The sequence below is a fragment of the Lepidochelys kempii genome, chromosome 5 (genome assembly GCF_965140265.1).
Source record: "Lepidochelys kempii isolate rLepKem1 chromosome 5, rLepKem1.hap2, whole genome shotgun sequence".
Classification (NCBI taxonomy): domain Eukaryota; kingdom Metazoa; phylum Chordata; order Testudines; family Cheloniidae; genus Lepidochelys; species Lepidochelys kempii.
This window is the reverse complement of record NC_133260.1, coordinates 91834018-91858423: the sequence shown is the minus strand read 5'-3', so window position 1 is coordinate 91858423 and position 24406 is coordinate 91834018. Positions and strand designations below refer to the sequence as shown.

The following is a 24406-nucleotide window of genomic DNA, read 5'->3' as shown; positions in this document are numbered from 1 at the left end:
GGGGCAAAATCTTTTATGATCTATCTGAAATATGAGGAGTGAAAAATAATGGCAGAAGTGTCATTAAAAATACATGGGGACTCATGTTCGTATGTCTAAAAAAACCCTAAACTATAACCAGCTACATGACTAGGTTACACATGTAACTGCTAGTCAACAAAGAGCTATTCACAAAGGTTCATGTGGTTCTTAGTCAACTGCCAAAATTTTACAATATCACTTCCTGGCCTAAACTTTTGGGTAGAATTGTGGTGTGCTCTTAAGCTGCTGCTATGTTGAAATCCAGAAGTGACTGCATTTCAGTGCTGGAAGGGGAATTCTTGGTTATAGGTCTCCATTCTGCCCTTCCAAAGAAAAACCAATGGGAGGAGGAAAACTAAGGAAAAAACAGCAATAACTATGAAGTCGCTGATATCTGGAATTATTCTCCCCTTAGAGGGGAGGAAGAGTTTATCACCATCACAGAAAGGACCGAACTGTGCAGAGCCCCGTGCTCCAGAGGGAAATAAGGGGACATCCCCACTGATCTTGGGGCATCTGTACAGTAGCTAGGCTACTCCACAGACACTCTCCTGCCAAGCGGCGGAGCTCCTGAGGATGGTTCCCAATCCCAACTGTGGATGTACAGTAGAAAACATAGTTAACTAATCCTCACTAATTTCCACTCCAAATTTTGGAGTCTGCTGGGGGCATCTTGTGAAAAAGGCAGTTCCTCTCCTTATACCCCCACCGTTGTTCTACCAAAACACACAAGGTTTTGAATGTGAAAAGTAAAAGCCCCATTAAGGTCAATAGGACTATTCATGAACGTAAGTTTTTGCAGAGCTGAGCCATGAGTTAGGGAACAGAAACAATACCATGTGACCCATTTGACCATTCACAACGAAACAACTATGTGCAAATTTTGATCATTCATGATCCGTCCATAGAGTAAAACATCCCAGCAGATCTTCTTCATGTAAATGTAAACAACAAATAGATTTGAGTAACTTGCAATGTGGAAGCAGGAAAGGAGGCTAGATTTGTCAAATGAATAATTTCTTGCAAACATTCTCTGAGTTTGTTAAGCTCACGGGTCTATGGAAGCTTGCAGGTCTTTGCAGTAGTTTAATAAAATGGATGGAAAAAAAGAAAATGTAGCCCTGAAAGGATATATCAGAGGGAGGGAGGAAGTGAGGGGTTAGAGATTACAACCTTAGGATAAGTGAATAATAACAACAATGCATAGCTCTTATATAGCACTTTTCATTCATTGTTTTGTGGAAGAGGTGAGATTGTTTTCTGACCAATTGATTAATAAATCCACACTTCCTCTCTTTTCACTCACTTAGCAGTGCAGTGGCGTAATCAGCACCTTTCCATTCTCTTACTCCCTTTGTCAATCCTGAACAAATGGAGCCCAACAGGAAGTCACTTCAGGTGCTGTTTAAACGCTGCCTGCCCACTCCCTTCTTTGCTGCTCTTTCTCACTGCAGCTCACAATGAAGAGTACCCAAGACTTTGAGGGACAGGTGTCTCCATGGATTAACGGACACAATTGTGTCAGTTCACAGCACCAGGACTGGTACAAGGCCTTATCACAATCTATACTTGGGGTAGTGCTTATTAGCCATCTGACTGATAACCAAGGAAAGAATCTAAGCCCCATGTTCCATGGCATAAGCTACCATCTAACTGAATCGATTAGGAAGAAATTTTTTTTTGGGCAGGCTATTCCCTAATTGCCCATTTGGGAGTTCTTACTCCTTTATCTGAATTATCCAAAACTGCCTGCTGTCAAAGAAAATGTTGGACTAGGGGGACCAAAGTTTTCACCCAGTATGGCAATTACCAAGTTCCTATTAGAGTTTACATTCCCTTTACTTCTGTGCATATGATAGAGCAAGGTCCTGCTCCCACTGAGGTCAATGGTAAAACTCCCATTGATTTAAGTGGGAGCAGAATTGGGCTCTGAGGGAAATGTATCTTGAGGCAAGGTTCAAAGTACAATTATGGTATTTCTACCTTTCAGAGTTGTGGATAATTTAGAAGGATTTCACACCAGTAAACCTAGGAAAACCCCCTTGGGACTGAGAACAAACTAAAAATGTTCCTGTGAAAAAGCTTCTACCATCATAATTGAAGTGCATATTTGGTGACAAATATGTCTATCTCTGGAGGATTTAGGCAGCAAAGAAACCGAGGAAGTTGGCTCAGGGGTGAGCATCTTCTCACCTGTGTGAAATTGTTGTCACAGTTTCTTTTCATTCATTGGAGGCTCCTCTGGATCTTTGACATGCCTTCTGCTGGTTGCTGGGCAACCATAACAGCATTGTGCATGCATGTTAAGAAATAGCTGTTCTTGTGCCTTATAGAAGGAATTGGGTCTGACTCAAAATACAGCACTATCCTTGTGGGTGGACAAATATTTTAAAGTTTGATATTGATTCAGCAAATGATTTCAGAGCTCAGAGATTCAGAAAAATCTGGCTGTAGATAAAATCATATACACATCCAAATATCCATGCTTCTTCTGTTGAAAATAATACTATTTTTTGAGCCAGTTAGGTTTCATATATTTTGACCTCTAGGTTTTTTGGACAGTGCACTGTGTACAGGAACTCTTTCTGTGTGCCAGATCCTATGCACAAAAGACTTAAGTGAGATGTAAATGGTGCATAAGCCTTGTACGAGCCCTCTGTACATGGGGGGGGGGGATATTCACTGCAAGGCAGTTCCAGCGGGTTTGGTGAGTGGATGGAGGAACAGTCACATGCCCCTCTATGCCACATTGCCACTCCAAACCACTACTGCAGACCTAGGGTTGCAGTACCCTCCCTAAGCCACTATCATGGGACTAGATCCATGGGCATAGGCTTGGATTCACTTGAGTCCACTAGAGTCAGATGGAGGGAATTCCTGTGGAGCACAAGTCTGCAGCTGCTTCCTGGTCCTCCTGAACCCATGGGGGTGGAATGGGCACACGTGCCTCATATTATTTTGAGCAGCTGGATGTTTAAGTCTTGATCCTGATCTCAGAAACTCAGATGCACCTCACATATATTTTAGGCTGCGAGCTAGTGGTGTGATTCCTCTGTTTGTGTGCATGTCCTTGTGCGCTCTCTCATTAAGACTCAGGTGGGTTTGTATTTGGAATGGCTAAGCTGTGTTTCTGCCGCCACTACCGTGGTTATCCTGCTATTTATACAAGCTAGCACAAGTATGTGTACATGAGCTGGGGAATCACACCCCTCGCTCGTAGTGCAAATGTGGCCTTAGAGAGTCAGCTGCTTCACTTGCATAGCCAGGCATGCGTAAGTGGAGTAGCTGATTTTATGACGCAAGTTCCTGCTATTTCTGATCTCAGGATTGAATCATATAGATGGCAATTTGGTTGTAGATTTTTGTTCCAGTTAGAGAAATTCTGCCTGTACAATACACAGAACCACAAACACAACACAAAAGAAACGTGAGGATTTTCAGCTCATCAGATCTCCCCAGTTCAGAGAGGTTTTTAAATCAAACCAGACTTTGTAGTAAATACACGACTTAACTTGTTGCATGGCATAGGGAGGGACGGTGAACCCAATTAACAGTGATAAGAATCTCATGGTGAAAGCTCAGTGCACTGTGAAGGAAACATATCTATAGAATTTTGTTATTAATAACATTAGTAGTAATAATAATTATAATGATAGCCAAACCCTCCAGTCCTTGCTTATGGGTAACCACTGTTCCCCCTGCTTTTGTGGGCATGCATTACAGCTCCACTGCATAGTGATGCAGGGTGGGGGAGGATACCAGAAGTCATTGTAACAGGTTCTGCACCGTGCACCATGGAGCACAGACCCAGAAGGGCAATTTCCAAGATGTTTCATGAATGAGGGCTTGGGCTGGGTTAGGGGAAGGGAAAAGTGTGGCCAGTGGATCCATGACTGAACAGACTCTTCTCTGTGACAATTCAGGGTGCAGCAGATGTGGGGCTTTTGCAACAGCCATGGAGCAGCTCTGCTGTCTGTGGGGAAAGATCCCTTCTTCCTCGGTTGACTTCAGGGGAAGTTTTGCATGCAGAGATTTGGCCTCTTTGTCACTAATAATGAATTCATCTTTATCTCAATTTCTTTAAGACTCTTCTGTTTCCCCACTACAGTGAGAACCAGCCAAATGCAGTATTCTGTGTCATTTGTATGTAAATTCTGTTTGCTTATTAATTTTTGCTCACCACCAGTATCTCCATGCACAAGTGTGAGCTCTCTCTCATGCAGTAAAGTTATTGTGCATGCTACATAGGGGGAAACATGAGGGGCAAGTTGGGGAGAAGTTCAAGCAACCCCCATGGTAGCAGAAACTCTCAAGTCGACCCAGGTTTTAAGCCATTATTCATTCTGCTGGTTGACGGAAAATGTGTAGTTGCTATAGCAACTGTTTCATCATAGGATAATTTTGCAGCTTCTCAGAGATAAAAAATAGTTTCTGAAACACACAATATGCCATCTTGATAGAACAAAGCTGTCAGCATTTTTACAATCTTCCCAAGGAAACGTGTGATGAGGAAGCACATATTACCCCCAAATTTTATTTTTTAAATTAGTCCTCATAATTGCTTGTTTTTAAAAACTGTTTCTACAATGAATTATTTTTCGAAAGCTGTTATATTGACAATTAGTTGAATGAGGGCCCAACTACATTACAGATAAAATCATCACAGGAAACCACATTGTGACGCAGTTGTCCCCTGTAATTCCATTATTTGCTGTAGATTAGACCTTAGCTCTGTTTCTGTACTACTCTAAAGTCCTGAACAATCTCATAATGTGTTATAACTTGGTCCCATAATGTGACTGTTCTGTGTCAGCAGATGGAACCTGAGTTTATGTTGCTATTAGATGACTTAGCTCCATATAATGATGTTGTATAACGGGTAGGTAGTGCAGCAGCTAAAAGCCATATTGCACCTGTGAGAGATAGGGCAACTATCTGCAATATCTTCGGGGGACAATATTGTCTTAAGTGTAAATGAATGGCTTGTGTATCACTGTGAGCCAGGGATTGTATACATTCTGTGAAGGGAGGATTAACACAGCTCTTCCATTAGTGAAAACAGTAGAGGATGATTAAGGCAAATCACTCAGGTTGTTACACCTCCAGAAAGGTTCAAAGGATTCTCCAGAGACCGACAGGCAAAGAAGGGACTCTTGTATAAATAGCCTGATCTTAAACTGACTCGGGGCCTTCATTTCTGGTTTCTGATCTAAAGAGTGATATGAACTTGTAACCACAGGGAAAGCCCCATTGTGGGGTTTGAATGACTAGCACCTACTAGAGCTCTATGCTGCAGTTAGGGTGATCTATGCTAAACTTTTTAATATGCACGTAGGTTTTTTGATTGTTTTGATATGTTTTCCCAGTAATGCTTTCACCTTAAGAACAAATGTGCTTGCTGAGAAGGAGGTATGTGGTGATTTGTAACTGCTGGCAGTACATAGTGCACAGCTCTAGCAAGAGAAAGCAAAGCGCGAGCATTGGTCTTCTAGGCAGATTGGCTTGCTCGGGCTATCACAAGGTAGATCAGGGAGCTGTGCAGTCTTAACAGTCCTAGTCAGAAGGGAGTGAGATGTGGGGCTCCACTGAAGAGAAGTGGCGGCAGGGAAGCCAGAAACTTTTAAGTGGGTGCCTTTGAGGGACCACAGAGGGGGAAATACAGGTGCAGTTACCCTGAAACTGTGACATCACCCTCTTCTGGTAATACTTGTGGGAGAGGGACACTTGTCTCAGAAAACACAATGAGGTTCAGAAATGCTCCTCTCAGGTAAGAAATGTCTGTGGGGTCATAGCGGAGGTAGAGGAGTGGTCTCCAAAATCTGCAGATCCTGGGATTTATGGGGAAGAAAACCCCCAACTTTGTAGAACCTTCAGGCTGGTGTCCAGTCTTTCTCTTTCCATCCCACATCGCCCGACCATCTGGTCCTTATTATAGTAGCATTTCACTTTTTTTTAAGTGAAATACATTTGGTCTCTGCTTAACTTTAAGCATGCGAGTATATGCATTGAACTCAAACTGAGTCTTTGATTGGGGCCTTAGTTTTTAAGCTGTTGTGCAGAGAGATGACCACCTATAAGTCTGCAAAATGCTTAACTCAATTTTGATGCCAAACAGCAATAACAACAACAATAAAACAATTAATTAAAACACCTACAATTATGCTAAGTATTTTAGGAGGACCAGTTCTTACTTCAAAGAACTTACAATACTCACAGGCACCAATTCCAGATTGGGGTTTTACACTAATGTAAAGCAAAAGAAACTCAGGCCCTTTGTCTACTGCTAAGATCTTCGAGGCAGGGACTGTGTTTTTGTTCTATGTTTGTTCAGCACCTAGCAATGGGGTCCTGGTCCATGATTGGGGCTTCTACAAGTTACTGCAATAGAAATAATTAATACAGTAGAACCTCAGAGTTACGAACACCTCAGGAATGGAGGTTGTTCATAACTCTGAAATGTTCGGAACTCTGAACAAAACACAATGGTTGTTCTTTCAAAATTTTACAACTGCACATTGACTTAATATAGCTTTGAAACTTTATCATGCAGAAGAAAAATGTTGCTTTTAACTATCTTAATTTGCCACAAGTACTCCTTTTCTTTTTGCGAAGCACAGAAACAGTTTCCTTACCTTGCCAAATCATGTTTTTTAAAACTTTTCCTTTATTTTTTTAGTAGTTTATGTTTAACACAGTACTGTACTATATTTGCTTTCTTTTTTTGGTTTCTGCTGCTTCTTGATTATGTACTTCCAGTTCCAAATTAGGTGAGTGATTGACTGGTAAGTTCGTAACTCTGGTGTTCATAACTCTGAGGTTCTACTGTAATAATAAATATGTGATGAAATATAGCAGAGGAAATACTATAAAATCACAGGTCTGTAATTTACTTGGATCTAGATCTGATATTTATAACCAGTGACACCAAAAATGTATTTTCTCTGTCCCTGACATAGTACTGCACCCTCATCTCCCCCCACCCCCACCACGTTCTTTATGTTTTACGTATCCCTTTCCATTTCTTCTCCAGACACTGAAAGATGCCAGTGATAATGCTCGGAAAGACTTCCATCGAGAGGCAGAATTGCTGACTAACCTACAGCATGAGCACATTGTGAAGTTTTATGGCGTGTGTGTGGAAGGTGATCCACTCATCATGGTTTTTGAGTACATGAAGCACGGAGATCTGAATAAATTCCTCAGGTAAATTCATGAAGGTGTTTCATTCTGCATAGGTGATAGTGGGCAGTGTTTCTGAAACCTGGGGAGAGGGAAAGTGTCTCAGAGCCAGGGCTCCAGCCCAAGTGAGAACCTCTGCACTGCTATTTTTAGCCCTGCAGCCCAAGCCCCATGAGCTCACGTCAGTTGACAGAGGCTCTCAGTGCCGTGTTTTCTTTGCAATGTAGACATACCGTAAGAATGAAAACCTGATAAACACCCAGTTAATTCACATTTTGTGATTTTATGTCTTGCCTCATCAAGTGTTTTACCTATTTAGAAGTATCTTTAAATCATTTCTTTACATTTTTTACATTTTACCACATGGATTGTATTCCAGTTCCCTTGGCCATAGTTTTCCACGACTAATTCTGCAGATGGTGCTTGTTTATAAAACTTTGAGGTCTTGGCTAAAATGGTATCTGATTCCAAATCATCTTTGGTTTTGCAAATCCAAAGCTTGCCTAATGAAGTTTGGCAAAATCCAACTTATCTTGTGTTTCTTATTTCTCTCTAGTGCTGGGCCCAAATGAAGACCCTGGATGGAAACACCCCTGAACTTTGGGGGAGTTTGGATCCAGATCTGCATTTTGCAGCCCATACCCTTTTCAATCTCTATTGTAAACTTGCAGTATTTTTTACAGCATTTCTCACCGCTTCTTTTGCTGCAGAAAGGCATTTGATCAAGCTTTTCTTCTGCAAAAGAATACTTTAGGTGGGGCAAGCAAAGGGGAAAGGAAAATGCAGTAACAACAGAAAGAAAACATTAAACTCCAAAAATAAATCTCTTGTATTGGAGCATAAAAGATCTAAGGAACAAAAGACAGTCAGTAGTACATTTCAAAAAAATCACTCTTTACTGTACTTGTGACTTATAGTGTAGGGTAGAGAATCACATCATGTAATTTCTTAATTTATAAAAGATGAGCCAAAACTGAAATCTCAGATCCACATCTGAGATGGAAAAAAATTACAAGAATTTCAAGAGAGAGGAAAGTTTATTCCCAAAATCCACAGCTATTTTATGGCTCTGTTTCAGATTAGATCCAGGAATTGGGTTTGGGTTTGTTTCTTGATTAGAGAGTTCCACACTGGATGTAGGCGAAATCTTACAAGATAATAGACATTTGCAACAGCGTTTTTTCATGAAATTTCTACCTCTTGGGCCTGAAATCTCGTGAGAACAGCTCACAAGAATTTGGTGCTGTTGAATCAGAAATCAGACCTTAAAGATTATCCCTGATTTAAACTCAAATGCAAACCTCAAACCCAGTGCAAACCTAATCTAGAACTAGATCCATACATTCAGCCTATCTCTGGAATTTATTATTTATGTTTGTGTTCCTGGATAGATGTTATGACTCAAATATAGACCTAAAGGCTTCAGTGCCTTTACACCGGTTTAAGTTGGGTCCGAGGAGAGGATGGTAGAACTGAGAATGTGAAACTCAGTTACAGTAAACAAACTATTTCTTTTATTTTGAAGAGTATAATAATCATTTTTAACATTTACATGATTTTAGTACCATACTTTGTATTCTGCTGCTACTCTCTGCATATCCACCAGTTTATAAACAGCGACTATATTTCACGATGAGCTATGAATGTCCCTTTAAGAAACAAGAATCTCATCCTAACCAGCAAGGTCACCCTAAGCTTGATTAAGTTTTTCAAAATTGGAAAAGGTCATTCTGTTGCTCTTTGTTGCCCTTGATTCTTAACTACACAGTATGGGGCTGGAGGAGAGGGCAAGGGTGGGGACACAAGAAAGAATATTTTGTGTTTCAAATGTATAGAGTTATAGAGTTTAAGGCCATAAAGGGGCCACCAGGAGACTAAACTATTATGTGCCCCAGGCAGAAAATAGGTGTGACTGAGGTGCAACAATGCCCAAGGCCTCTGCAATGAAAGGGAATTGATTAATATACCCAGCTAATACCGGCAAGTGACCCACACTCCATGCTGCAGAGGAAGGTGAAAACCTTCAAGATCACTTCCAGTCTGACCTCGGAGAAAATTCCTTCCCAACACCACATATAGCAATCAGTTACACGCTGAGTATGGGTGCAAAAACCAGGCAACCAAACACCTGATGAGAAAATGCTCTGTGCTGACTCAGAGGACTGGCCCTCCCGATCCAGTGTCCCATCTCCAGCTGTGGCCATCTCTGATGCTGCAGAGAAAGGAGATAACCCCCCCAAAATATTCCAGAATACATTGGGGGTGTGTGTGTGAATGAAATCCCTTCCTGACCCTGTCAGGTGACCAGTTTAAGCCAGGAAGAATGAGCTTTTAGAAATGTAAGGCATAAACCAGAAGGGAGCCCTGGGACTGTTGAGCCCTGCTACCCGCCATCACAAGCAACCCAATCATACAATTCCACTCATAAATTTGTCCACCTCTCTATTAAAAGTAATTAAGTTGTTTGCCCTCACAACTCCTATTGGGAGGCTGTTCCAGAATTTCACTCCTCTGATGGTTAGAAACTTTCTTCTAATTTCCAGCCTGAATTTGTTCATGCCCAATTTATACCCATTTGTTCTTGTGCCAACATTGACCTTTAAGTTAAATAGCTCTTCACGCTTCCTGGTGTTTACCTCCCACCACCGATGTATTTATAGAGAGTAATCATATCCCTTCTCAGCCTTTGTTTTGCTAGACTAAACAAGCCAAGCTCTTCCTGTCTCCTCTCATAAGATGGGCCCTCCATTTTCCTGATCATCCTAATAGCTCTTCCCTGCACCTGTTACAGTTTAACTGAATCGTTCTTGAAAATGGGTGACCAGAATTGTACGCAGTATTCCAGAGGAGGTCTTACCAATGCCTTGCACCATGGCATTAATACCTCTGTATCTCTACTGGAAATGCCTTGCCGGATGCATGTTTGGATCACATTGGTGACTCATAGTCACCCTGTGATCAATCAAAACACCCAGGTCTCTCTCTAAGTGACTTAGGATCCTATGTTCCCTTTTCAAAAGTGATTTAGTCCATTAAGTGTAATGCGACTTAGGCCCACAAGGACAAGCTTTCAAAGGTATTTAGGTGTGTATGAAGATGCAGATGAGCTCCTAATGGTGCACAGAGGTGCTTTTGAAATCCCACTTGGTGCCTGTCTGCATCTTTAGGCACCTAAATACCTTTGCAAATCTGACCCATAACTCATTTCAGTGCTTTTGCAAATTTTACCCTTTATCTATAACAGTACAGTTATGAATAAGGATTGTTCCATTAGGGGCCAATTGCTGAATCCTGTGTGTTGTCACAAAGGAAGCATTAGATAATACTAATGATCTAGTATGGTAGAGTAATATTGCTCGTTCTTGATTTGCCTCACAGTGTGCAGATTTGTAAGGATATGCAGTGATGTGCATCTGGGTATCAAAGATTGAAATCAACTCTTTACTATGTAGAGCTGCTATCATAAATTAATAGGTGCTGCCAAAAATAACTCATGGGCCAGCCCAAGAATCTGTTGGCCTTGTGCATGTACTCTGTACACTAGTACATGCTGCCCCACATAATAATAAACAAGCACAGAATTTGCTCTTAAGTGAAAACATTTGCATAGGGGACAGCAAATTCTGCAAAGTCTTCCTGATAGTTTCCAGCACCTTGTTCCACCAGAAGGGTGAGGGTGTCCGATTAGGCCTTCTGAACCTACCAGTTCCAGGGATCTACTGGAGCCAGTGCCATCTGCATAGACGCTATGTTACCATCCTGCCTCCTTCCACCACAGCAGCTTGCCCACATTTCCCTGTTGGGATAGCCCTGGTAAATCTGACAGGGTTTCCCCAGTGTATAAAGTGCCCTGGGAGCCTTTGGTTCCACAGTTAGACTGGCTATATGAACTATAAATCAGATTTTTTTCTCTGGGGGAGATATGCAAGCTACTTGCTTCACTTTTATGGCCCTTCATTGCCTATCCCCACCCTGTCTATAACCTCTTCTTCTGAGACATTGACGCCACCTCCACTCTGCAAATGATGCCAGTCTTGTCTGCCTGTTTGTAAAATTTCAACATTAAAACAAGCTGGAATTGTAGCTGCTTATTAGTCATCATTTGAAATATTTATGTATTTGTTTATGTATTTGCTGATTAGATATTGTTTTATAACTCCTGCACTCTGGTTTTGAAATATCTTAAGTAATACAGCTTAGCAGATAGTATATGTGCTACATTGGGGCGGTTTTATTAATAAGACGTATTTAGAACATAAAATGATTACGTTGGGACAAGCTGGTTAATCTGAACTTAAATTTGTCATTCCTCTCACATGTGTTACAGCTTGTACTGCAGATGAAAGGTTAGTTGTAATCAGTCTGTAAAAGAGCATCTATTTCTTACCCTGCAGCGCCACCCAAGGCCGTCAGGGGAAACTGAATCCAGAGTTTAACCAATGTACGACCAAACTGAGTATTGCTGCTTCCTGCAGCATAATGTCGTGTTTCAGGACTAGGACCGCATCCTGAAGGTCAAAAGCTTCCCTGTGTGTACCGTTGTGGCATAGGAGGGATGATGTAGATCAGGCGGAGTCTATGCTACTGTCTCTTACAGCTGTGCATTGCTGGAGATAAGGATTTCATGATTAACTAGGAAGATAAGCAAGATGGGTTCAACATTTAAAAAATGCAGAAGTTTAATTAGAAAAGAAATATGTGGTGAAAGGCAAATAATTTTCTAAATTAGTAAAGATCTGCAGCTTCCTTCATGAGGAGGCCTATTAAAAATCTGTGTGATGAGGATGTACCGTACTTTTCATTATGAATTCACATTTGGGTTTTAGCCTGGGATTTCACATCCTGCCTTTACTCCTTTAACTGCCACCAGTTGCACAGCTGTCCATGCTCCATGGCAAAACATGTGCAGCTAGCTTTTCTGTAGTGCCAGCTGCAGTCCCAGGAATGTAACAAACCTTCCTTCATTTAGCTCCCAGATCTGTCACTTCACCTGTGAAGTTTTTCTCCCTCCCAGCAATTTTTATATCATACTTCTGGTAGGTAGTATCATAATTTGATTTTGGGGATTTTGATTAATTTGCAAATCTTTTCCAAGCTCCTATACCCTCCTCCCAAGGATGAATTAAGGCTAAACATAACCCATATTGATCCAGAGCGTTTGTTTGGGGTGAGGAATGGGGTCTATGGGAAATCAAATCACTGAGTAGGGGAGGGTTGTTTAAAAAAAAAGAGGAGTGAGGGGAGAAGTTGGCCCATTTGGAAGGTCAAACCTACATATGTGGAGGGAAGGTGCTGCTGTGGAATAAAATAATGGGGCAGATTGGAGGAAGGGTATTCAGAATGTTGAAACACATCAGGGTGGGGAATGATCAGGGCCCACTGACCTCTTTAGTCTTGCCTTAATTCACTGTTAGGGAATGGCGAGTAAAGCTTGCCCTAAAACAGTGTCAGTAATTACAACAGAGAAATTATATATATATGTATATTTGGTTGTGCCACAACGAGCTATCAAGGGCATGATCCCTGCCCCAAAGAGCTTTGTAATTTCTCATGTGAATGGGCTGATCAGTTTGTGCTAAGGATTTGCTGTACTTCAAAGCTAACCTAGAACCAGTGAAAGAAACCCAGCTTTCTGATCTGGCATGGCTGTGCCAAGTGGAATGAGTTTTGTGAACTGTCCCCTGTGCATCAGGTGGGATTCACCACCCATGGGAAAGTCAACAAAAGGCACCTGGGATTGGTGGAACTACTTCATGTGGATGGTAAATTAAGGGTGAAAATCTGAAATCATTCCTCTTATTTCTTTTTTGTGTTCCCCAGGGTAAAGTTAGCTCTCTCACCTTAAATTAAATGATAATAATAATTATTATAATAAAAACACGTGCGTCATGTCCCATCTCCCTGTGGAAGGGGATATTAGGCTTTAGAAAGAGGGAAGCAAAATGATGTTACTGCAGTGGCCTTTCACCTCTAGAGACCTAAGTATAAATCCTGTCTTTGATGTTCTCCTGCTGCCATACATTTAGAATAACTGGCAGCCTTTGCCCAGGAAAGGCCCCTGTGCTGGAACAGCAGGGGCATAGCAGATTAGGATGGGATGTAATGTTATTAGTCCCATTTCCTTACTTTCATGAGCAATATATTCAACCACCTCTCCTCCTCACCCTGAAAGAAAGAAAAAACAGGGAAGGAAAAAAACACTGAGACAAATTCATTCCTACCACACTTGACTTTAGCCCATCACCTTTAAATAAGCCACTATTACATTTTCAGATTCCCTAATGCCAACTCCACAGTCACTCAAGTTTATAAGTGACCTCTTATTTCATGAGCCCGTATTTTTGTGTGCTCAATGCAGGGCACATGGACCAGATGCAGTACTGATGGCAGAAGGCAACCTTCTAGCTGAGCTGACCCAGTCCCAGATGTTGCATATTGCCCAGCAGATTGCATCCGGCATGGTTTACTTGGCATCACAACACTTTGTGCATCGTGATCTTGCCACCCGGAATTGCCTGGTTGGTGAGAACTTGCTGGTGAAGATTGGAGATTTTGGAATGTCCAGAGACGTGTACAGTACTGATTACTATAGGGTAAGTGAACTGTCACTTTCAGGAGTAACTGAGGTCTTGTTCAGTCATCTTATCACATTGCTCATACTGATGCCACTTTTAAACTGGATTATTCGCACATCCTGGACCCTTAAAGAATTGGATATGGACGGTGAATCTGAGTTTTTAAATTTGGAAGCTCCTGGCAAGAGTTGATGGAGAGTCCTTTTGTTTATGTATGCCTGCTTTAGTTTTCTAATTAAAAAGGTTTAAAAAATCCTTCAGAGGTCAGAAATTTGGCAAGTTTACTAGTCTGCAAAAAAGAAAGGGTATCTTTAAAGGGATGATAGTTGGTCAAATTTGGCCCAACACTTAGGTATTATAAAAATGTGTTCTTACAAATGTCTAAGACTGGTGGATTGCTTGAATGGATATAACCTGTAGGCAACAGCACTGTACCTATGAAAATTATTTCAGTCAGAAAGAGACAAAGACTAAGGCAGAACCCTTTACTGGTGATATGCTCAGCATCCAAAAAGAAATGCCTCATAGCTGACGATAAGTATTTCCTGTCTTAAACTGATTGTGTTTGCTTTGTTTCACTCTGATGATGGTTGCACTTCAGTGGCGGGCAAAGCAATCCTGGTATATATGTCCATACGCTGTCCAAGATGATTTTCATTGACATACACGGGAGTCAGAATTTATCTCAAGAGTTTAATTTTTCAAATTTGCAAAGGACTTTGAAAGCCTTATGGATAAAATGTACTGTATACTTTAATGATCAGTATTGGTGTTATGTGATAAATATCTCTGTCATCTCCACCTTAATTTAGCTGCTGATTCCATAAGAGGACAGAGCTGATTCTGCACAGTTGTTTGTGAGAGGCCTGAGAAGAGACTGTTTTTACATATGAGTGGGGCGGGGCAGGGCAGGCTACACACAGGAAATACTGTGTAGTATTTATATTTACTGAGTTGTTTTAATTAACAGCTGAGAACCACAAATCTTTTTGTTTTTGTTGTTTATTTCTTCCTTTTTTCAGTGCGTGAAAACTAGCGTTTAGTAAACATATGAACCAGATTCCTGTCACATTTTGTCTTTGGGAATCTGCTATTTCAAGCTATTTGAACATTGTAATATAAGTATGACATCATTTCAAAACTTGAAAAAACATGTACTGTAGTGGTTGTTGGCTATACAGCAGAGCCCTGTTTATCAGATCCAATTGGGACCAGGGCCAGATCAGATGATCAAAAATTCAGATAATCCGGAAAATGGGAAAGTGCGAGGCTGTAGTGCTGTCTAGCGGCCAGAGGAAAGATCGCCTGCTTCTGGACATGTATGCACTGGATGTTCAGTTACTATGGAGAGCCGGATAATGGAAAGTTGGATAAACAGGGTTCTACTGTATTTTTTTTTATATCAGAGAGGATTACAGCAGGGGATTGAGAATCAGGATTTGTGGAGGTTCTTATTTACATCTAAAATATCAACACTACTTACTGTGACTCAGGCAAATCACCACTCTGTGCTTCGGATCACCCCATCTGTAAAATTGGTATAAGTGAACTTATTTACCTTACAGAACCATTGTGAATCTTGATAAGGTATGTTTGTAAAGCATGTCGACAATCTTAACTAGAAGGTGTACTATATTTTCAATGCCATTTTTCATTATAAGCACCTTTGTTTTACACTTGCTCTTGAACAAAAATTGATGATTCCAAGCTGCAGAAGGGCAGATGGGAAAGGGTTGGAAACATGGATCTAATACCATCAACCTCAAATGGGGCAAATCCAGACTTGGCACAAGTAGGTGGAACTTTATTGACTTTGATAGAGTTTTGCACACTTACACTACGTCTGAATTTGACCCACAGTGCATATTCTTGCCATATCTGTACTCAGGCAAAACTCCCACTGAAGTAAATGGGAGTTTACACAAAGGGCAAGATCCCACCCTGGATGGCCCCAGGCCTGCAGAGAGCACAGGCCACATAGCAATTGGAGTTAACAGGAGGAATTCTGGATGAGTCAGGAGGAAAAGTGAAAGTAAAAGAGTGAGTTGTGCAATAATAAATGTGGGTATGGAATGAATGAGGAGGGAAAGTAAGTCTGTGGAGAGGGATGAGTGACTGAAAGGGCAGACAAAATGTTGATGGCAGCAGAACGAATGGGGGATAGGGTAGGGAGAGATTCTGCCTATGGGCCGGATCCTCAGCTGGTATAAAGCAGCATGGCCCTGTTGATGTCGATGAGCTATGCCAATTTACATCAGCTTAGGGTGGGACACACAGATGTTGCCCTTGAGCTTGGGCAGTCATTCCTTCTGCACACTGAGAAGAAGCTCCACTGCTCCACACCCAGCAGTCTGTGGGCAAATGCAGAAGAGGAACAGGGTCATGGCCTGCCTCTCACCTCACCTTTCAGACTGTGGTAGCACGTCTGGCACTGCTAGTAAGGATCAGGGACTACGTTCCCCAATAAGATTCTGGCCAGCCCTGCCCAGAGACATGGGGGGGCTAGTCATAATGGGGTCTTGAAAGGATCAGGTCAGTAGTGATTTGCCAGAGGGCTGCCCAAAGAATTATGGCAGTGGCGGGGATGGATAGTGACGCTGCCGTAGGTGACGTTGGGGTGCCTCTGACCTCTGTTTATAGTCAGGTAAGTCTTTTTAACAGTTAAAGTTTAATTAGAAGTAGGGAGATGATTCTTCCCCTGCGCTTGACAGTTATATCGACAGCGAACTGGAGGGATTTATACTGCTCCAAAATGCACAGCAAGGAATGATTTGGCGCTTGCCAAAATCCACACAAGTGGGTATTACTCTGAGACAATTGGTCAGTCAACTGAGATTCTAGGTTTGATCAGAGAGGATTGTTTTATGTTTGTTTAGTTAAATGACGATGGTCCTTAGCCCTTGCACACTGTCAGATTGCTAATGGCCTTCTGCACTGTGTCAGTGCAGTCATACAGAGATACTGCAGAGATGACTGTGGAGAGAAATAACGGTTAGCTACTGGCTAGTGTGTGTGCAGTGTGACATTGGCTGCACAGGCCTTTATTTATTTATTTATTAATCGGGGTCTGTCAGGAATCTTGGTGGAGTGGGGGGGAGCAAGATAATTTAATTCGCTAGTACAAACGCTAACGTGTAATGAAACTGCAATAGTTTTCTAAAGCCAGACCAAATGAGCCTGAGGACACAATGAAATTGCAATGGCTTTTCCTCCCTAGTGCCGTCACCCACCCAAGTCAAAATAGGACGACTAACAAGCAATTAGTTTGTCACCTGCTTTAAAGAGCTCTGCTGACACTCTGCAGAATTACATTCCATTTATGGCAGCATGTCCTTGCATTGATTTGAAAGAGTCTGTATTTCACAATGGTTGGGGGCTTTTATTTATTTTGCTGATGTCTATTTTTTGTTGCTCACGCTCTCATCCCTTAAGACTTGGGGTTTCCTGTTTTTCTTTCTGACATCCATTTGACTCATCCGCACTACTCTGTGACATGCTGTAGTGACATTGGATCATGGTTACAATCACTTTTCTGCGTATTCATTCCTGTACTCAGAGATACTATTTCAAACTATTTTATGCATCCACTTCAAGTTTGCAGGTACCTGCTCTGTACTTACATTTAATATACTTTTTTGTTTTATTTATTATAAACAAGAAAATAAGCAAGGAAGGTCAGCTTCTCACAGTTTCAGGAATAAGCTAACATGGATTTGTTTTAAATATAATGCCATTCCAACCTAATCAGAGATTTGCAGGATTGATACAGTGACTCTGGTGAAATCCTTACTGCATTGAGATCCATTGAGCATAGGCATTATGTCATTGACTTCGCTGAGATCAGAATTTCACCCTCTGTCTTTATATGTACTTGTACAGCACAGTACACAGACAGGCCTTGTTCCTCATTTGGGCATCTATCAATAAAATATTAAAGGCTAGATTGTGATTAGCCCTTATGCAACCATACAAGGCATAGGGAATGAAGTAAGAACTTCTCTTCCCCACCTGCACGCCCACTAAAGAGCAAGTCAGAACTGCAGACCCATGTTCAAAAGAGCACAGGAGCTGTTACTGAATTGTTCATGCTTTCTCAGGAGCACCTGCCCAAAAAAGGGTGGGAAGGATCAGAAATTATTCAAAGCCATAGCAGCTAATCTGGCTGGCCATGTAGTGGAGTATATACAACACTCTAAGGGTATGTCTACACAGCAAAGAACAACCCGCGGCTGGCCTGTGCCAGCCAACTCAGGGTTTCAAGACACAGGGCTGTTTCATTGCTGTGTAGACTTCCAGTCTCAAGCTGGAGCCTGAGCTCCAGGACCCTCCCATCCCCGCAGGTCCTATAGCCTGGGCTCTGGCCCAAGCCCGGAAATCTACAGAGCAATAAAACAGCCTCTCAGCCTGAACCCCAGAAAGCCCGATCTGGCCACAGGTTTTTCTTTGCTGTGTAGACAAACTCGAAAAGGGATGTCACAAATTCCTCCCTCCCTTGAGCACTGAGGAGCTTCAAAGGCTCCATGCTAACAGTATAATCTAGTGTTTAATACAACAAGAACAACAACAATAATATTTAATAATAATAAATCTGTCAGGTGACATGGTTTCTCTGGCTTGACTTTGAGTGAGTCACTTAAAAGTGATCTGCAAAGGCCAAAAAACAGGGCTTGGGCCATTTTTGTTTCTTTTGATGTTTAAAGAGGGCCAGGAAGACTTTTTTGGAAAAAAAAAATCTGGTTTTTTCCCCTTGTTTGATATTTTTCATTTGACATTCAGGTCTTGTCTAGCCTAGTTGTGACTGGAGAACTAGTGAAACGATATCACGACTCAGAAAGCTGAGCAAGTGGAAATGGGAGCGATTTTTAAATAAAACTATAGAATTATTTGGGGTTTTGCTTTATCTATTTGTTTTGTGTTAACTCCTGTTTAACTCCTATGGTAAATGAACACATTGGACAAAGGACACCTTTGTTAAAGATTAAATACTGCCTACCCCTTCAGTTAATGTGCAAGAACTCAGTACCCTTCTGAGACCTCAAGAAAGTTCTCCCACAATGATAAAGATGACCAGACTTGACATTCCTGATATTTCTGTGGTAAAAATCAAACAGATTTTAAAAACCCAACAACTCTCTACATCATAGAAAAAAACAACAAAAAATAAAATCCCATTCAAAAAATCCTTTGCAAGTCATCTTAATCTTGAAAGTCCTGTAATTCTTAGCAAATACTATAAGAATGGGCCAGATTCTGATCTCAGATATATAGGTCTAAATCCAGCACAACACCCTTGAAGTCAGTGGAGTTAAGCTGGTTTTAAACTGGTGAAACGGAGACCAGAATCTGGCCCAGTTATGTATAGTTATTCCTTAGAATATGAGCCTGATCCTAGTATTGTACAGCGTTCAGTTCCTGGCAACTGCCCATTATATGCTTTCTGGTGACTCAACATGCAAACTATTTGTAAAAGATAATGCTAGTAAAATAATCACCCAAGGGTGATCTCACTAAGCCTATTTCCAGGACAAAGTGCATGTTTGTAAAGAGAATTAATGTATGACAGCAAGATGCTAAAAAAAAAGACAAAGTTGGGGTTTATATCTATTTGAGCTGTAACTAGCCAATTACAGAGCACAAATGTTTACAGCCAGGGACAAGTGTCTCTCTGTTTGAAAATGGCAGTAGTGGCAGACACCTCCCTACTGTCAGTACACAGCTGTTTACCCATGGGGGTGAGTTTGGCGGAGGCTGCACAGAGGAAAAGCAAGAAAGAGCTGTGAGTCAAGCAGCTTGCCAAGGCATCTTCGTAGGTGTGTGTATTGAATTGTCACAGTTTGAAGGCTTTTTATTAGCTGCTATTTCAGCATCTAATGCTCAAATGAAATTATCTCCTTCCCTATAAGGTCTTTTCAGCTTTGCTCCTCTGTCATAGACCAACGTACACATTGCATTGCGCAAAGAGCTAGAGTGTGACAGAGGGCTCCGATAGCCCTGGAGTATGCACACCAGTGTGCAGATGGTTTCACATAACTGATGATAATCCTATATACTGTAAATAATGGGCCAGCTAAATTAGTGTAAATCTGGAGTATCTCCCTTAAAGTCAATATAGTTACTTTGGTTTTACACTTGTATAACCAAGACCAGAATTTGCCCTAGAAGATTTTAGATGATTAATGTGAGCTTTCAGGAGGTCACCACTATGACTGTTATTAGGAGTTTATATACAACAGAGTAGAGTCATATCCTGGTGGCCAGGTTTAGAGCTGGCACACTTGGGCACAGATCCCTTGCCATTCATGGAGCTGCACTGACTTGTGCCAGGGCTGAATCTGGTTTTGGATCTCTGTTCATTCACAGATGTGGTAATTTCTCAAATACTGGTTTACATGTCAGCTTTGCATAGGTTGAACAGGTTCATAGACTTAGTTTTTATTTCTGTTTCCATCTGTTCTCCATTGACACAGACCATACACAGTATATCCTAGGAGGAGAGCCCAAGACTGTTTTGCAGAGAGCTTCTCTCTTTTTGCCTCGTAATCCTGACTGAACACAGCTGGCTAGAGGAAGGAGTGTCACATGCCCAGAGCCTTCAATGTGCTATATCTAACAATGGCAGGCCATTACAGTACATATATCCTCCATGTACGGAGATATTATGGATGCTAAAGTAAGAGAACACAATAATAAACTCATCTCTGTCTGGGCTTGTGTTGATCATCTGAGTTTGACCTATTGTATTTTGAGAGATCTGGGTTTTGGATTCCATGATGTTGGTGACTTGTCATTTCAGGAGCTTAAGAACTCTATCACACAATTCCTTTGATTTAAAAAGGAAGAGAAACCATAGACAGACATCTGTGAGGCTGATACGATACACAACTGATTTTGAATGAGTAATTATGATATATATGCAGTATTTTAGAAGACACATCACATTTTCAAAACCAGTCATAAAATGGCACATGCAAAATGCACATAAAATGACCCACTGCAAATGTAATAGGGAGTGTTGTGTCTGAGTGCTACCTGCCTGCACAGTTATTCATTTGTGTGCACAAAGTGGTTTTTGTGCACAGACAAACATGCATTTTGTGGGCACAGTTTAGGCAGGTAGAGCAAAATCCATCCTTGGTGTAATTCCATTGTCTTCACTGGACAATTCCATTGTCTTCACTTCACTTCAGGGATGCATTTGGCCCCTGGTTTAGAAAAAATATATCATCAAATGAAAGTTTTTTAAAAATCATGATGAACAAATTTGTTTTGCTTAATTCTTAGACCACTAGCTCATTATGAACTTGAAAATTTGAATCAAACTCTAACTTTACGGGCTTATATTTTGCTTAAGGACTCTTAAAAAAAAAGTTGAGGGATGGCAGAGAGAAAAATAGGGTGAAATATAGGGCTGAGTAATAAACATAAAATTCTAAAGTAATTGTGGCAAATACAGTGGGCCTGATTCTGCTTCCAGGTATTTGATTTTCCATTGGAGTTGGGTGCCTAACTGCCCTCTGTGTCTTTGAAAATCTCCCTGTACACTAGGTTTACACTAGAGATGGTTGTCCATGAGGCACCACAGTGACTCAGCTGTGCAGAGACAGCAGTCTTGGGAGATATAGGGTAGCCAGGAAAGGGGGGAGGCATGATAAACCCAAACTACAATTCCAGTGAGGCACTGCGGGCAAGTACAGAGACTAATGTTAGCTCAACCCAAGCAAAATGTTTATATAATGTTTGGAAATGTAAAAGAATTTTGTTTTGATCAAATATGTCAAAACATTGTGACATTCCCAAATTGAAAAATTTTGGAACTTTTTTCTTCCACTATAAGGTTTGATATTTCTACTTTTTGTTCCAATTTTGTTTGAAAACAAATGTCAAAATCAGAATTTCCCAAGGGACATAGATTCCGGTTTTGATCAGTTCTGTTTTGCACCAGTGTAATACCACAGCATTCAATGAAACTACAGCCAATTGACACAAATAAGAGAAGAATCAGACCCAGTATGTATACTGTGTGTAGGACATCCACCTGTGTCAACTTATCTTTTGGGGGATTCTTAGCACAGATGTCCATTTACTTAGAGTATCTTTTTAAAAAACGCATTTACAAAATTAAATCAGCCTTAAAAAAACAAAAGCACACACATAGGTCTAAATTGGAGCAAAGCAATGATTCACAACCTGAAATTAGTTCTGTGAACCCTAGAGCTGGAGAGGCTTGGAAAATCCTGATCAGAAAGTCTGCCTGCTGCCAGTAAATAGGAGCCGGATCCTGGGAGGTCCTCAGCACCTCCTTGGGGGTGCTGGAAGGCCTTCACTCCTATTTAAGCCCTCAGCATCTGACAGGACTATGCCTTGGATCAGAAATCTTCTCACCACAAACCAAAACTTGCTGCACATTAGTTTATAGGAGAGGGAGTTGTTTTCATATTCTGCTTATTGAAGACAATGGAAGTTTTGCACTGATTTCAGTAGGGCCAGGATTTCACCCAGGGTCTTTCAAAGCAAATTTTCAATCAATATTTACTTCTCATTGTAAAGATGTGGACATAGATTGCTATGAGGTGTGACTCCTATGGTACCTGTTCCTGGACAGAGTACAGACAGAGAAAACTTAGATCTACATGCACACCACTTATAGCATTTTGTAATTGTGGGGATGGGCATGGTATAAATACCGATATCAAAAGAAAGACACTGTACAGGAATGTATGTACTTACTCCCATAAGCATTCATTTGGGTTAGCAATCTGGAAAATGACAGAATTTAGGGGGTTAACAGTCAGAGTTGTTCACTTTGTGTGTTGTACAGCATGAAAAAAAATCTGGGAACAGCGTGGTAATAAAATCCGTTCCTGAGGGATCAAACCTCTCTGAGCCTTTCCACCACAGTCAGGAACTGGAATTAGCTCATCACTACTGCAGAACACTGATGCACCTTGTGGGAAATTGGCATTGCCTTCCAAGTGAAGTGGACACTGCAAAGAAAGGCCATCCAGAGAGATCAGGAGGAAAGGGAGGTTTCTTTTGAGAGGTGGTCACTGAGCAGCTCTCAACAGAATCTTCATTAGCCTCCAACAGGGGGGCTTTTTTATGCAAATAGCCTCTCTTCTTGAAATAGGGAAAGCGGTTGCTAAGCAGTTTTCCTAAACAAACATTTTTTCCTGGTCCAAGGACAATGGGGACATTTCTGCTAACAGAAGTGAAGAAGTGTGGAAAAGGAACAGTGATGATTAAACTGAAATATAATATGTAAAGGGGATGGCTGGAGGTGGTGAAGGAACTGTGTCAGTGAGTAACACAGCAAAAGCCTGCAATTCTGACTCTGTAGATTAATACATGAGTATAAAAAAGCTATTAACAGAGGAAGTAGAGGGTGTGTTGTATAAAACTAGGCTTATTCTCTTCACTGTATCAATTTTTGACTCACTGGAAGAGCAGGGACCCTGTAACAAACCCCTGCTTCTTATCTGGTGGGACTACACTCGGCAGAATAAGTCACAGGTACCCAAATTGCATGTAAATAGGGCCTACTACCCAAGTATACTTTGTTTTACTTGAACTCTTGCTGTTCGACCAGTTGCCCAGGGGCCTTAAGAAGGCCCTGTCCTGCTGTTTTTCTTTACCAGGTGACAACTTTTAGGAGAGCAACTGTTGCCCCCTTGTTCTGGAACATTTAGTGGTCCTTACATAACAGACTGCCAGTCAATCAGTGAAAACACTGCTATCCAGGTCTCAGTGTTCCAAAAGACTTGTAATATGGATCAGCCCACCTCAGCCCTTCAGTTTTGCTTATTTTTAATACTCTGCATACACTGTTTTAGAAGAGATGTAGGTGTCAACAGGGTTCTGAGATTGTTTCTTCTTTTTCAGTAGCCAAAAGAAAATGTGAAAAAGTATCAGTGACCCTTATGCTCCTCCCTTCCCTCCCGTGGACTGGAGAAGAGCAAATCCACAGAAAAAAGTCACAGTGAGCTCCTGTGGAGTGGAGGCTTTCTTTCTTTCTTTCTTTCTTTCTTTCTTTCTTTCTTTCTTTCTTTCTTTCTTTCTTTCTTTCTTTCTTTCTTTCTTTCTTTCTTTCTTTCTTTCTTTCTTTCTTTCTTATAATGTCATATTGCAGAGAAACACTCTAAAGAAGAATATCTAATTACCTACTTCAGTGTCCTCAGTTTTACCCTCAGAAATTACTACCTGTTTGTCTCTTAGTGGCATCCTACACAAAACTGCTTCTCTTCAGGTTCATGAGTAGTTTATATTCCAAAGGAACCTATATGAAATTTGATTTACAACCAGGCTATGCCCCTATGTTTAAGTTCAACTAACATTGAGCCCAATTCTGAACCACTGAAGTCAATTGCAGTTTTGCCATTGACTTCAGTGGGAGCAGGCCAACTGAAATGTTAACACAGAGGTACCAGCCCTGAGAGATCATGCAAGTGAAGCACCTTAAAATATTTCCTTATTAAATAATGCAACTTTGTGCTGCTCTCTGATGAGATATAAATATTATCTTTCCAGTTATCAAACTATTCCCCCAAGTATGTTTGTGTGGGTCAAAAGTTTAACATGCCGAGTAGATTAACTTTTGCTTTATGTTTATGGAGGCATAAGTCTGCTAGTGCTGC

At 41.2% G+C, this 24406-nt stretch overlaps 1 protein-coding gene across 3 annotated transcripts in view; it reads left to right on the top strand.

Moving 5' to 3' along the window:
• Positions 1 to 24406, top strand: part of NTRK2 (neurotrophic receptor tyrosine kinase 2) — a 319997-nt gene that overhangs the window by 202645 nt on the left and 92946 nt on the right. For all 3 annotated transcript variants that reach the window (XM_073345038.1, XM_073345037.1, XM_073345040.1), the window contains exons 15-16: positions 7052 to 7224; positions 13559 to 13793. In XM_073345038.1, coding sequence (XP_073201139.1) covers positions 7052 to 7224; positions 13559 to 13793 — 408 coding nt within the window. The remainder of the gene's footprint in view (positions 1 to 7051; positions 7225 to 13558; positions 13794 to 24406) is intronic.